Source organism: Archocentrus centrarchus, chromosome 15 (genome assembly GCF_007364275.1).
Source record: "Archocentrus centrarchus isolate MPI-CPG fArcCen1 chromosome 15, fArcCen1, whole genome shotgun sequence".
Lineage (NCBI taxonomy): Eukaryota > Metazoa > Chordata > Actinopteri > Cichliformes > Cichlidae > Archocentrus > Archocentrus centrarchus.
Window position 1 is genome coordinate 14,591,245 of NC_044360.1, and position 13,671 is coordinate 14,604,915.

Genomic DNA, 13,671 nt, shown 5'->3' on the forward strand with positions numbered 1-13,671 from the left:
GAAAAGGCTGAGGTATGTCAAATTACACAAGAACTGAATTACACAAGAATTACACAAAAATCAGTGGCAACAGGTCTGATGGAGGGATGAATCCCAATTTGAAATTTTTGGTTCAAACTGTCGTCAATATGTACGGAGTAGATCAGGGGAGAGGTCCAACAGTGAGTGCAAAGCCATCTGTAAAACATGGTGGAGACTCTGAAATGGTTTGGGGCTGCATTTCAGTCAGTGGTGTTTGAGATCTTGTCAAAGATGATGGAATTATGAATGCAGAAAAGTGCTTTTGATCCACCGTGTAATACCATCTGGAAAATGTCTGATTGGCAACAGCTTCATTTTTCACCATGATGGTGATCCCAAACGCACTGCCAAAGAAGTAAAGTCATACCTGTATAGAAAAACACACGATGGACCACTATCAGTCATGGATTGGCCTTCCCAGAGTCTGGACCTCAACATTACTCAAGCAGTGTGGGATCATCTTGACAGTGATCCAAAGAAGAGCTTTGAATGTCCAAACTCTGTTTTTTTTTTGCTCACATGTTTGCTCATTTCCCATTTTCCTTGGAAATATAAAAAAATGAGGGGTGGCACAGCACTGTAGAAAGATGTCACAGTATGTATTAACTTGTTAAAGCTCAATTGCTTAACTCATTTATGAAGCAAAATACCAAATACAGATTTTATGTACTCCAATTTGAAGCCTGAAGCCTGAAGGTGGGGCACAACCTGCATGGAGAGGTTGAATGCTGAATGTAAACCGAGTTTTCTCTCTCTGTAAACTCTGTGGGAAGTGTTTGTCTGGACAGATCTGCAGTTAAGTGCAAGAAATCTACTAACAGTGACAGTAGTCCAAAGAACTGTTTCCCAATGTTTGTGGATGGATGAGAACGGTGATGCTGAACCAAAACGCTGAAAGAGTTAGCTGCTAGATACTAAAATGCTCCTGTCTGGTGCTATTTCTCTGTGAGTTCACCACACACACAAGTAGTGATCCAATACAATGGTACAATCAATATAAAGTCCCATTGATTGATTGTACCATCTTTAACATCTTCTTAAACAATCCCCTCCACCTGATTGAGAATGAACTGACACACTGATCAGCATTAAAAGTAATAATTAATTAATGACCTAGCAGTGATTAAAAAAAAAAACATGAGGTACACTTACTTCTCACCTATCTGATTTTGACAACACTAATACAGGAAGGCAGGAAGGAAGTATTATTATTATTGTGTTTGCTACACCAATTTCCTGCGCTCTGGTTTAATCCATTTCCAGTGTAAGCTGAGTGATCAATCTGCAACTCTGGACATGATATCATGTTACAATGTATACTACGCTGAATGCAGTGAGAAGTTGGCATATTGCTGCTGAAGCGTAAGATTTGGTGGGATATTTTACAGGACTGGAGAGGCTCAGAAAAGGATTGCTCCAGGCTAAAGCATCTTCCCTGTCCTCATCCCATGATATCTCACTGTCTTTTATCCTCTCTTGGAGCTCTCTCATGGGACGCCAAGCCCAGGCAGGCGGCCAGCTGGTGGCGTCTCGGTGGGACCACCAGGAGAGACACGAACAACGTCAGGGGCTCAAGGGGAAAGGCGCTCCATGTAACAACATATTGTGCCTACCATTGCACTTAGTAATCACTTCTAAGGTTTCCATACAGGCTGCTGGCATGATCGTGTTTGTGTGTCTGCAGGGATTTTAGCTTTGTGAATGGTTACATCAATCTTTGTGTGCAAACGTGTGTGTGTGGGTGATAATGATGTGCAAGCATATGTCTGGATATACCCAAGATACCTATTTTCTTCCGTTCTTCTATGTACAGGCTGTGTGTGTGTGTGTGTGTGTGTGTGTGTGTGTGTGTGTGTGTGTGTGTGTGTGTGTGTGTGTGTGTGTGTGTGTGTGTGTTTGTGTGTGTGTGTGTATGAGTGTATTACAGGAAAACAGTGACTAATGTCTGCCCTCCTCTCTTCCGTAAGCTGATCTGTCCCTGAGGCGGACAAGAGGGCACCGGATTTTCTCTTCCCAGAGACGCTTTAGAAACGCTGCAAAGACAGAAGCCCATGAACTGAACCCTTTATTACTGCGCAGGCACACTCAGAACTCAGTGAAGACCATGAGCGTTCTCATGTGCAGTAAGAGCATCCATCTCCGAGTGCCTTAAGGTCAACTTGGCCTCCATTACCTAAGCCACAGCATCCAAGGGAGATGACCCATGTAGTGCTCAGACAACACAAGCTCAAACTGGTAATGCAGCATGGCTTTCTCTGTGTAAACATGGAAATATTGGCATGGGGACAACCAAGATAACCTACGCAATTCAGGCTGATGATGTCTATACATACTGGGCTGTAGCAGCAGTATTAGATCAAAGACACTTTAAATGAAAAACTAATTGATGATTCACTGCATGTTTTTTTTTTTTCAAATGCATGAATGCCCTTTTTTGTGAACAGAAGGTCAGCAGCGGTCTTTCAGTGCAGTCATATTCTCCGTTGAAGGTCACAAAAGGTAACACTTAATTTACCACTGTCATAATGGACACAGTGTCTGCTGCATACATAATTAATTGATCACTGTTTTCCACATTGATACCAGCATGACCCCGGTCCTCATCTCGTCTTTGAGCGCTGGTTGTGTTCGCGTTGCTGCTCACAATTGCTCTGAAACATGTGACACGCTTGCAGAGACTCAGAATCAGCATTAAAGAAATGCATCATATGTACTTCATGGTTAGAAGCAGTCTTGGTAACTTTCAGCACAGTTATCAAGCCAGGAAAGACTCAAGTGGGTTATCCCAAGTCTCATGTGGATGCATAAGATTTTACAGCATGTTAATGTGGTGCTACTCTGCTCTGAGACGCATTTGAAGAGGTGCAGGTTAGATGGGAGATCAATTTTAAATAATGTGCAATAAAACTCTTCAAAAGGTTCTGCAGAGCCACACTTTCCAGCAACAAGCACTCTGGTTTAGCCCTTAAGAGCCGGATGGATTAATAAGAAGGCAAGCAATAGTCAAGGGTGAGACATGCTGAACTGCACCGGCAAAGTGAAGATCTGTTCGCGCTATTTTTAACTCAGAATCTTAATGAAACAACCCCCTAGCACCCATGAGCTCCCCTCTTCTTTCCCACTCAATGAATCCATTCAGTTGAAACACATTCAGGCAAGTAAGATGAAAAACGGTGCTTAGCAATGACTGGCCAGCTTCAGTGATTAATATTAGAGTGAAAGTAGTGATGATCTATTATTGAACTCTCAGTCTTCACAGCACATTGAGGATGAAAGTGATAAGCAGTGGTGCCACAGTGAGTAATTACAGATTACTCTAGTCATTAGGATAACCCTCTTGGAAATGTATGTTGTAATTAACTTTATTTTGGGTGCAAGCTCGTTAAAAAGTCTTTATTCATATCTAACAATAAATCAGCTATTTTTTGAGTTCAGGCTGTCTTTGGCATAAAGAGTTCATATATATTGATATATGTGCATATACACAAGAGAAATCTCTGTTATTTGCCATCATTATGTGACATATCAGATAGATAGATAGATAGATAGATAGATAGATAGATAGATAGATAGATAGATAGATAGATAGATAGATAGATAGATAGATAGATAGATAGATAGATAGATAGATAGATAGATAGATAGAAAGGTGTCCCCTGACGATTGCAAGCAAGATAATGTCGAGTCCACTGTCCCATGAAACGAGTGTGGGACAATTGATTTTTCAAATAGGTTAGGTCAGGAAGGTGATGTGTGCGCTTTTGTCGCTCAGAGGGAGGGTCGGGGTTGTGCAGATAGATGGTAAACAAATATTTGACAGCAGCCAGCAGCAGCACTGGGCTTCCTCTGTGGTGTGTTTGCAGGGTGAGAGAGCTGAACTATACAGGAGTTGTCTCGGCTCTTCGATGCCCAGTTCTGCGTCCTCTGAGAGGAAGAGCTGCTGTAATTGGTTTCTCAATGAAGGATCATAAGCAGCTCCCCGGAGGCTTGGTGGACTGTAGCGTAGCGCTGCTTCATCAATCGTCCGCTTCCCGGCTTTGAACGCTGCTTTGCTCTTTTCTTCTGAAATAAACAAGTGCGCAGTGAAGGGGACTATCGGAGCATCATCACCCTGCGCACATCTAGACGGGGATTTGTGATCTTTTTATCCCCCCAAAAACCTGCTGAGCGAGTACTGGGAGTTAATCGTTCAGTCCGTCTCGCGAAGAATCGCGGCAAAGTTTAACGTAGATTTTCACCATGAGTGATCTGGAGGACGACTTTGCCAAGATCTTGCTGCTAAAGGAGGAGAGAATACGGGACTTGGAGAGGCGTCTTGCCGACCGGGAAGACGAGATTCAAGAACTAAAGAGAAAATTACACAAATGTCAGTCTGTTCTGCCAAGCGCTCAACTTATTGGACCCAGGACCCGCAGGGCGCAGGGCATCTCCGCGGAACCTCAAACGCACCAGGACCTGTCAAGGCAGGCGTTTCGGAAATATGCCAAGTCCGACTGGTAAGACAGTTTTTGCAGGCAGTTGTACTTTATAGCTCTCTTATTACGCCCATGTGTCTGCTTTGCGTCACGCCTTAAAACATTTTCTCAGTGTGTGTCTAGTGAAAACTGTTCCTCACCATTTGGTTATGAGGAATTGCAACTCTGTTTCAAGAGAAAAATAAATGCGTCGGCACAAAAAAACAAAAACAAAAAACCAACAAAAACTACACGCTCAAATATGCACGGCGTATTGTGGCTCGTCTGTGCTTTGTCTCCACATAGTGTTTCTGTCTCTTTATGATTTTTTTTTTTTTCTAAATGAGCGACTCAGAGTTTTGCCATGAATGGACGAGCACTTCCATTCTTGCGGGCCGATGACGCAGCTCCAAGGCGAGCTTTAGAAAGAGCTCCTAATTGATCAGATCCATCATGGCAGCCCCACGGGACACAGACAGGAGGAAGTGCGATGCATTATTGGCTTTTAGTAGCTGGACGCTGAGGACCCGAAGTGCATGTCTGAGGATATTTAATACTCCATTAGGAAACGCTTTGTTTGGCCATATGCTTCCTTCATCACCTTCAGGTGCTCGTTTTAGGTTAACAATCCTTATTTTGAGGGTTTCATCTGAGGTATGATTCCTGTATAGATAAAAGAAACTGGCTTTCATTTAGTCCCACTCTATTCAGTTTGGTTTTGCTGTGTTTACTCGCAGAACAAAAGTTTGCCAAAGACTTTCCCCTTTATCTTTTGATTTATTCTCATCTCATTTTCATCACAAGAATCCCATCAGAATACATTACTTATTACATTGATATCACACACACACACACACACACACACACACACACACACACACACACACACACACACACACACACACACACACACACACACAAGCCGACATCACCCTGTCGACTCACTCAGTGCAAGAGACAATGGGGTTAATATTATTAACATGGCTAGACGATTTCCAATCTTAATTTACATTAATAAACTGCAGGCAGGAAAGTCCTCATTTGCAGTCATTAACTGATGCTCATTGTGCTTTCAAACAAACACAAACAACCACAGAAAGAGACCCTCAGACGAACAAACAGAAGACAACACAACTTTAGAAGGATGCGTGGATGAGATACATTAAAGTTAAAAATAAAGTGTCTTCATCAAATTGTCAACGTTTCAGTGGAAGCAGGGTTCGTTCTGAAAGTGATCAAATTATGAGTTTATTTTCAGCTGCTGAGGAACAATAAGTGCCACAGTGAGGCTGCAGCAGTTGACAAACGGGCCTGTGACCATGCGCTCTGGGGAGTAAGCCGGAAGTAAACTACCGGTGACATGACGCCTCTGTGCTACCGGCGTCTGGAAGACTGCGTCCACTTAAGCTGCTCACTGGGCCGCCAAAGGGTCAGAGACGGTGTGGACCCCCCACCCCCCACACACACATACACACACACCCACATTAGAATCAGGACGTGGCACCAGGCGGCGGCCCGCCCCGCTCCTCAGATTACTGCAGCATGGACCTACGGATCCTATTTCTATTGATCTGCATAGGAAAGGGGCTCACTTGAATGGCTGGAGAGGTGAAATTGAAAGCGCAGAGGTGCTTTGAAGGACAGTGGGAGGGCTTTTTGTTGATGGGAAGATGTGGGGCTACAACACTGAGCCTGAACTCTCCGGGCGCCTACAGTTGCAGTTGTTGTGAAGTAAACTTTGCTGCTGCTTAAGCACTGTGCTTTGTGCCCCTCCCTTGACAAAGATAAAATAAATTATGATATATTTTTTTTAATTAGCTCAGAGGACAACGCGCCACACTGGTGTATATGTTAATTGGGTGTTTTGTTTTTAACCCATAGAGGCGCAGACAGATCTTTCGGGAAAAATTGTTCTGAAGTGTTTGAATGAATGGCTTAAACAGAAAATGTGTGCTGTTTGTTAAACAGATGTTCCTCACGTGCTTTAGGTTTCACAGATTACCGGGAAACAGGTTTGTGCTTTGAAGCTTGTTTTCTTGCTGTGGCTCAGATGGTAGAACAGAAAGAGCAGAGTTGACGGCTCACTCCCTGGCTTTTCATATTGAGCATCCGAAGTGTCCTTGGGCAAAGCATGGAACCCAAAGTTGCTCTTCACGGCAAGCGGGCACTCGGCCATGCAGCTCCAGTCACTGGCTAGCAATGTAAGCGCAGTCTGATTAAAAATTTCCATGCTGCTGTACATTTTTGATGCATTTGTATTTGATCTGTGTAAACCCGCCTTTCCCATTTATATATATGTTATTACTTTGAGTGATATAACTAATATAATTTCCTCTGATTAATCGCATACATCCCCCAAATCCTACATTTTAATGCTCAGATGATCCAATATCACTCTACACGATGATTTAACATTCATAATCATCCTGAGCTTGGAGAGCAGAGACATGCCTGATTCTTCATTGCCCGCGTTCATCCTTCAAACCACCACAAGAGGGCAGCTGAGATCTTTTATTAGACCATCTGTCTCCATTTCGGTTTGTTTACATGCGTTTTGTCGGGAAAAATATGCCTTAAACCGCCACACCAAAAACACCTATCTCCACAGTCCGAGAAATCTCACCGTTTTTGTCTTCACTGTGAGCCCGTGACCCCCCATCCTCGCAGCACAGTAATTGCGATTTCAGCCTCAGTAAGTCCTCATCCTATCAGATTGTCCTTGGCAGTTTATCCTGTTCTGAATTTGTCCAGAGAGCATGAGGCCAAATGCTGTTCGCCGAGCTTCAGATGAATCATTGGGATAATGTAGACAGGCACCAGCGGCGCTCGGAGTGCACACAACACCAAATTAGATGAGAAATGTGGAGCTCCTGTGAGGAGTCGTGAGTCTCATTAGCTTTGGCATTTTTATCTCAGCTGTTGCTGTTTGACACTTTTTTGGGGGGAAATATAATGGTTCGTCTTTAGCATGTTTACTTGCTTCATTTTGCAACAAAATTAAGATCACAGTGGCCAGAAAAGTATTTGTGAAAAGTTTAATTATTCACGTCCAACGCAACATAAAAATATTTAGGTTCAAGTTTAACATTGGACACATCTTCATACATTCTCTTATACATGCACTTTTGTCCTCGTAGACAAAAAGGACTCCAACACAATACACGCCTCCATCCTTAATTGAAAACCTCGCTGTTTATTTTTACACTGAGGTTCATTAGGTTTTCCATCACCTTCAACTTCTATTAAGGCTCCTCTGCTCATCTATTTGTCACTTGCAGCCTCAGGGTGAGTTACTGAGGTATGATGACATGGTTCTTAGAGCAGTGGCTTTCTCACTGACTCCATTATTCATGTGAGACGAGCGCATCTCTCTCTCTCTCTGGAGTGGCAGACTGCACTGTGCCTCAGATTCCTGTAGGCGCCCTTCTCGCCATGCGCTCTCACCGGGTCGCAGCCTGACGCACTCAGGGAGGACGGTCCTCCGCTGTCACAGCGCCGAGAGAGGGAGAGAGACAGAAAGAGAGACAGTAAACTTTGCATGATTGTGGCTGAGACGCTTTATGTGCTCACCTTGGTAATCGCGTATCACGTTCTTTTAAATCCCCAACATCTGCTTCTGACGGACAACGGCGGGGAATCAGCCACAGCAGAGACAGGGGTCCCTTCCTCTGAAGCTTTTCATGCCGAATAAAGTTTGTGAGCCGCGTGGTAGAGCAGAAAGGATAAATACGTGACTGCATACCTTTTGATAAACTTCCTGGGAAGTCGCTCATCGTCGCCGATTGAAATGGGCACCTTGCGCGACCTCCAGTACGCGCTCCAGGAGAAGATTGAGGAGCTGCGCCAAAGGGATGCGCTCATCGACGAACTGGAGCTGGAGCTCGATCAGAAAGACGAGCTTATACAGAGACTACAGAACGAGCTGGACAAATACCGCTCCGTCATCAAACCGGCGACCCAGCAGGTCCACAAGCAGAACGATTTGCAAGAGCAGCAGCGAACGAAGAGGCAGGCAATTTCGGCCGAACCCACTGCTTTCGACATCCAGGATCTTAGCCATGTCACTCTACCGTTCTACCCCAAAAGCCAACAGTAGGTGTCCAAATTCTAACCACAGAGTATTTACATTTAATATGATGAATATTTCTGCATTCCCTGTTGTGCTTCCGTATGAATTTAGTGTCCTGTGCGTAATGATGCGTGTGGCGCAGCAGGTACTTCACCTGTAGCGCACAGTGGGATAATGAGGTGGTGCTCTCCACACACTCACAGTGCGCAGGCACTCGCGCGCGTACCAACGCACACATCCCCCAACCCCCCCCCCCCCCCCCCCCCCCCCGCCGACACACACACACACACACACGGCGGATATTCCTAAAATATGACATATCTTCAACTATCAAAATGAAAGAAATATAATAATCTCAGGAAGCTGTCACTAGTAACAGTTATCAATAGGGTTATAAGCAGCATAACGATCAAAAGTCGAGTATATTTAAACTTGATCATAGACAAACACAAACGAGAATTTGAATGTCATCCAGTTTTAGAGAACTGGTGGTTGGAGCTCTGTGTAATGTACCAGTGCCTGTTTTATACAAGCTGTGATTCTGTGACAGGCAGTCTTAACAGGCTCTCTGTGCATGTTTATCTTACGATTCCTCTCTCTCCCTCTTTTCAAACTCTCAAGCAAATACCTCTCTCCTGCTCAACTTGGCCTGAAACAGGAGGTCTGGATCTTCAACTGAGGATGGCACTAAATTTGCCTTCTGTTGTGAAGTGATCCAGCTCTCTGTTGGTTTAAAGGTTGAGCTATTATGAATCAGCACTCCCCTGGTTGGCAGGGAGAGTATTTACCTAACATTTCTTTAAACACATTTACAACTGCACATATTAAATTTTAATAAAAAGTAAATATGGCCTTAAAATGCTTTGCAGGATTCTCACACTCCCAAAAAAGTAAATAAAACTGAGTGTTCATATGGAAGTGATTGGAATATTATTAGTTCTAGCATAAAATGATCCATTTCTACTCTTATTCTGATGCTTTAAGATTAAGAGGGAAAAAATACAGCCTTCAGATTTTGCAGTGAGATCAGACATGTCAGATATGAATGTCATTATTCTACTGACATGCAAACAAACATGGCAACAAAGATTTCATCAAAGAAGATTCAAAAATGAAGGGGTTTATTTATCTGAGCAGCAAAAAGCCATTAGTCTTTGTTATACCTGTCAGCTTCCTGTGTGAAAACACACAAAACGCTCTTTTTTTGTATGTGTGTAAGTGTACGTGTATGGTTTTATTTTTGTTTGTCTGATTTTTGTCTGTGAGATCCTGAGTGCTGGCTTGGGTCGGATGAAGAAAACACCAGAGTGACCAATTCTTTTGATAACTGTTATCATCCTGAGACCTTTATTAAATATTTCTACTTTCATTAAGTGATTTCCCTGAGACTCTTATCAAAATAAAAAAAAATGCTTCATTACCCTCCAATTTAATATTTGAACACGATATAAAGTGCCTCAATTTAATAAACTATCAGTTATGATGGGAAAAGGTTATTTTAAGATTTGGCTTATCATAAGAAAAAGATGAGTGGCAGTGGTTTCTTAAATAATTTCTGATGATGATCCTCAAAGGGAACCTAAAAATTAACCAATTCCCGAGAGGCTGTTTGAACTTCCATCAAGCCCCTCTCTCAACGACAGCTTCAATTTTCTGCTGAGCATCTGCCACACCTTTTCACACTCCTCATTTGTTAGAGAATGGCATTTTCACTAATATTGCTCTTCTAATAAGCATATAGATGAAAAAAAAATTAATTGAAAAACAGCCAGTGTTGAATGCAAATGACTGGAGCGTGTTTTGGCACTTGTTCTCTCATTAGTTGAGCACTGTTATTATCTTTAAACTGGTTGGATGTGTTTGCCTGAGTAATTTGGAGGAGTTCATGCTTTTTTTCTAGAAAACAAGTTCATTCTTTTTCGTTCGCACACTGATTTATACTCTGGGCTGAAACAGCACCATTAACTTTTTATTTGCTTTGTTACTCAAATTTAGTGGTACTACCTGCTGGATTTGGCTAAGTGTTTATGTTTTTCTTTTATTCTCTCCCCTTTATCTTCTTTACAAGGCCCATAGAGCATTCTTTACACATACACTATCCATTCTTCTCCCTCGGTCTGACTTTTATTTTTGTTAGCCTCTCCCACTTTTCTGCCACCGCTCTTGTGTTTTTCCTCCTAAAAGAGCATATTTTCTCCTTTTAAGGAAGGCTGAACTTGCTCAGCCTAAACTTCTGTAGTGGATGAAAGAAAATATACCGTTCTCACAAAGGAGATGGAGGCAGATGTTTTCATAAGGGTTGGGTTTGGAAGATGTTGCTCAATGATGGTCACGATCATGTCTGAAAACGCTATAAATCTTATGGGTGTAAATATAACAAAAACAGGGTCAATGAGGCACATTTCCAGAGGGCTAGAGGGCAACTTTGGGAAAAGAACAGATTTCCAGCTTGTTCCTGTTGAGCAATTTTCACACATACACCACAGCCCTGGATTTTTGGAGATCTTATTGACAGAGTTGATGTGTGAATGAAAACGTCAGGTTCAGTCGGATCAGACCTTAAGTGGTCTCTGCAGCATCAGGTCGCAAAGGCCATGTAATGGCTAATTGCTCCCAAATGAGAATAGCTCAGGTCATAGTCGGGTGAAACCGCTCTCATATGTCATATGTCCTGCCACCTGCGCGCTCTATGCACGCAGCACTCTCACCTAAAACGAGGGAGTATTTCCAGCTGTGAGAAGCAGATTTTCTCCTGTTGTATGATACATGTGTGCTGGACAATGTCCCATCCTGATTTTCCCAAAATTAAGTTCATTTGTGAAAATAGCTCTGGTTAATTAAGTGTAGAGTGTGCTGGCTTTTCATAAAAGGAAATCTATTATGACGGAACACCATCTCAGTCAGTCTAAAAAAGACAGCACTTAACACCTTTACTAAAGTTTATCCTCTTGAACTAATGAGAGCTGTAAAAAAAACCAACTTCTCCTCTAGAAAGAAAAAAAAAACTGAAGGAGGAAGGAATCAAATCTGAACACAGATTTTGGAGCGGTAATTAAATATAGGTGCAACACCTCAAACACCTCCCTTTTTAAAATTCCCACAGCAGCATGTTTAGACTCTCAAGGGCAAAAACAACTTCTGGATAATCCAGGTTGCTCAGTTAGAGCAGCTCCATGTAAAGGTTCAAGCCAATTAAAAAAATCCAGTGGATTTGGATGCCTGTTACCTCAAAGCCTCCCGTGCTCTTGCTCACAGTCTTTCTTGTTTTTCTGCAAACTCTCTAAAATTTGAGAAGACATGACAGGCATAGGAACAGGTACAGGGATCATGAAATATCCACGGGAAGGCATGTGCATAACCTTTGATGGAAAAAGGAACCTAATCTGTCTCTGAGATGACAGAAATCCAGAAATCAGCTGTGAGAAATTAATTAAGGTTCTTCAGCTTTTGTGTGCTTTTAAAAAACAAGTTATTTGGGTTTTCCAGAGGAACAAGACAAACAGCTGACATTGTTCTTCAGTAATTTAGTTTCCCACTTTTATATGCAAGTGTGAAAAGCACTGCCGGTTGGGATCCACAGGCTTCAGACCCTAATTTAGTATTCATGGCTATGAATGAAAAGCACAATTTATTAGAGCCTTGCTAATAATTCAGCTGCTACTGCAAAAACAGTGTAATAAAATGTGCAGGTGCTGGTGAAAGATGAAATGGTATCTATTTCTCAGAAGAGACTGGCATCTCTCTTATAAGTGTTTTGGCATTTTTAAAAACATTCCAAACAGCGCTGCCTCATCCCAGATTCAATAACGGGTCTCAAGATTTATTGAAGAAGCATTCGAGTGACCTTAAAAGTTCATCGTGAAAAGAAGTAAAACACTCCGTGAAACATCACCTCATATACACACGAATGTGCAGAGGTTTGTAGAGCTTGCTGTTTTAGAATAACAGACAGGTTTTAAGACATAAATTTGAAAGGGGAAAAACACACACACACACACACGCTTGGGCACTGTTGATATTGTAGCTTGAAGTTTTGTTTATGCAATTATGTGGCTTGTAGAGGACTTTGCTCCAGGATGGCAGCAGGGAAGAGAAGCCTGTGTGTTGTGGGAGTACTGCTTCATAAAATGCCTTCTAGGTTATTTGCCCTTTTAGCTATAAGCTCACCAGGTGATCAACAATGCACCAAGAAATCCGTTTCTGAAAAGGGCACTGAGCACAAAAAGGCAAGATGCAGTTCCCCAGTGCTTTTGAATCCTACTAGCAGGGGATAGTGGGCTGCTTTTGGGGATTTTATGAATTAGGATATTGACCTCCCTTCTCAGTGGGAGGGGTCTCCTTAGTGGATTAACCCTGGTACATAACCTCATTCACTTAGCTGCCACAGAAGCACCTACACAGCATGCAGCTGAGCAAATCAAACTGCGGCAATGCTTCAGTGAATGCGTGATCTTGACTCATTGTTCAGGATCAGACTTCTTTTAACTTGTCTTTCTTTCTCAGACAGTCACACTGATGCTTGCTTTGAGGTTTCAGACTCGCTATCACCTGTTGAACAAATATCCCCTCTCTCCTCTGGCGCTGCACCCAGTGCACACTGCTAGATTTAGAAGATAATTTATCAGGTCCTCTTTCATAATGTCACCTGCCTGACAAACACTCTCGCACCTTGACAACCACGCGTTAGCTTGACACTTAATTACATTTTCTCCCTTCCGCTGCATACTTAATGCAGAAAGTATTTACCTGTGGAATGCCGTAATGACTCTGCAATCTGAAGGGCCGAGTTGGCTTTCAGAAGTACCCCCCGAATGGAAACAACCTGCTTCCATTAGGCATTGATTTTTGCTATTTATTGACTTCCTCCAGAATTTAGAGAGGGAATGAAAAGGTTTCACCTTGACATCTTTGAATTGAGGATATGTTTTTGAAAAGCTAGAGTATAGTTGCCTTGAAAATAAGAAACACGCTGAACTGCTCAGCATCCCTCGCTGGAGTTTAGACAATATTTTGACAAGACTTTTTGTTTGAGATGTGCGTTTGTGAAACCTGTTATTGTATCTCATTTTGTCATTCTGGAATAAAGTGACATCAGTGTCTTATTACAAGTCAGTGCTTGTACAGTGA

General features: G+C 42.5%; 1 protein-coding gene across 2 annotated transcripts in view; it reads left to right on the plus strand.

The window, feature by feature from the left end:
* The first annotated feature begins 3,911 nt into the window (after positions 1-3,911).
* LOC115793117 (cGMP-dependent protein kinase 1) overlaps positions 3,912-13,671 on the plus strand; it is a 94,357-nt gene continuing 84,597 nt past the window's right edge. The window contains exon 1 of one of the 2 annotated variants that reach the window (XM_030747901.1): positions 3,912-4,517. In XM_030747901.1, coding sequence (XP_030603761.1) covers positions 4,261-4,517 — 257 coding nt within the window. In that variant the 5' untranslated portion in view covers positions 3,912-4,260. Of the gene's footprint in view, positions 4,518-8,179; positions 8,568-13,671 lie in introns of those variants that run through there. The other variant, XM_030747899.1, reaches the window with a different exon arrangement.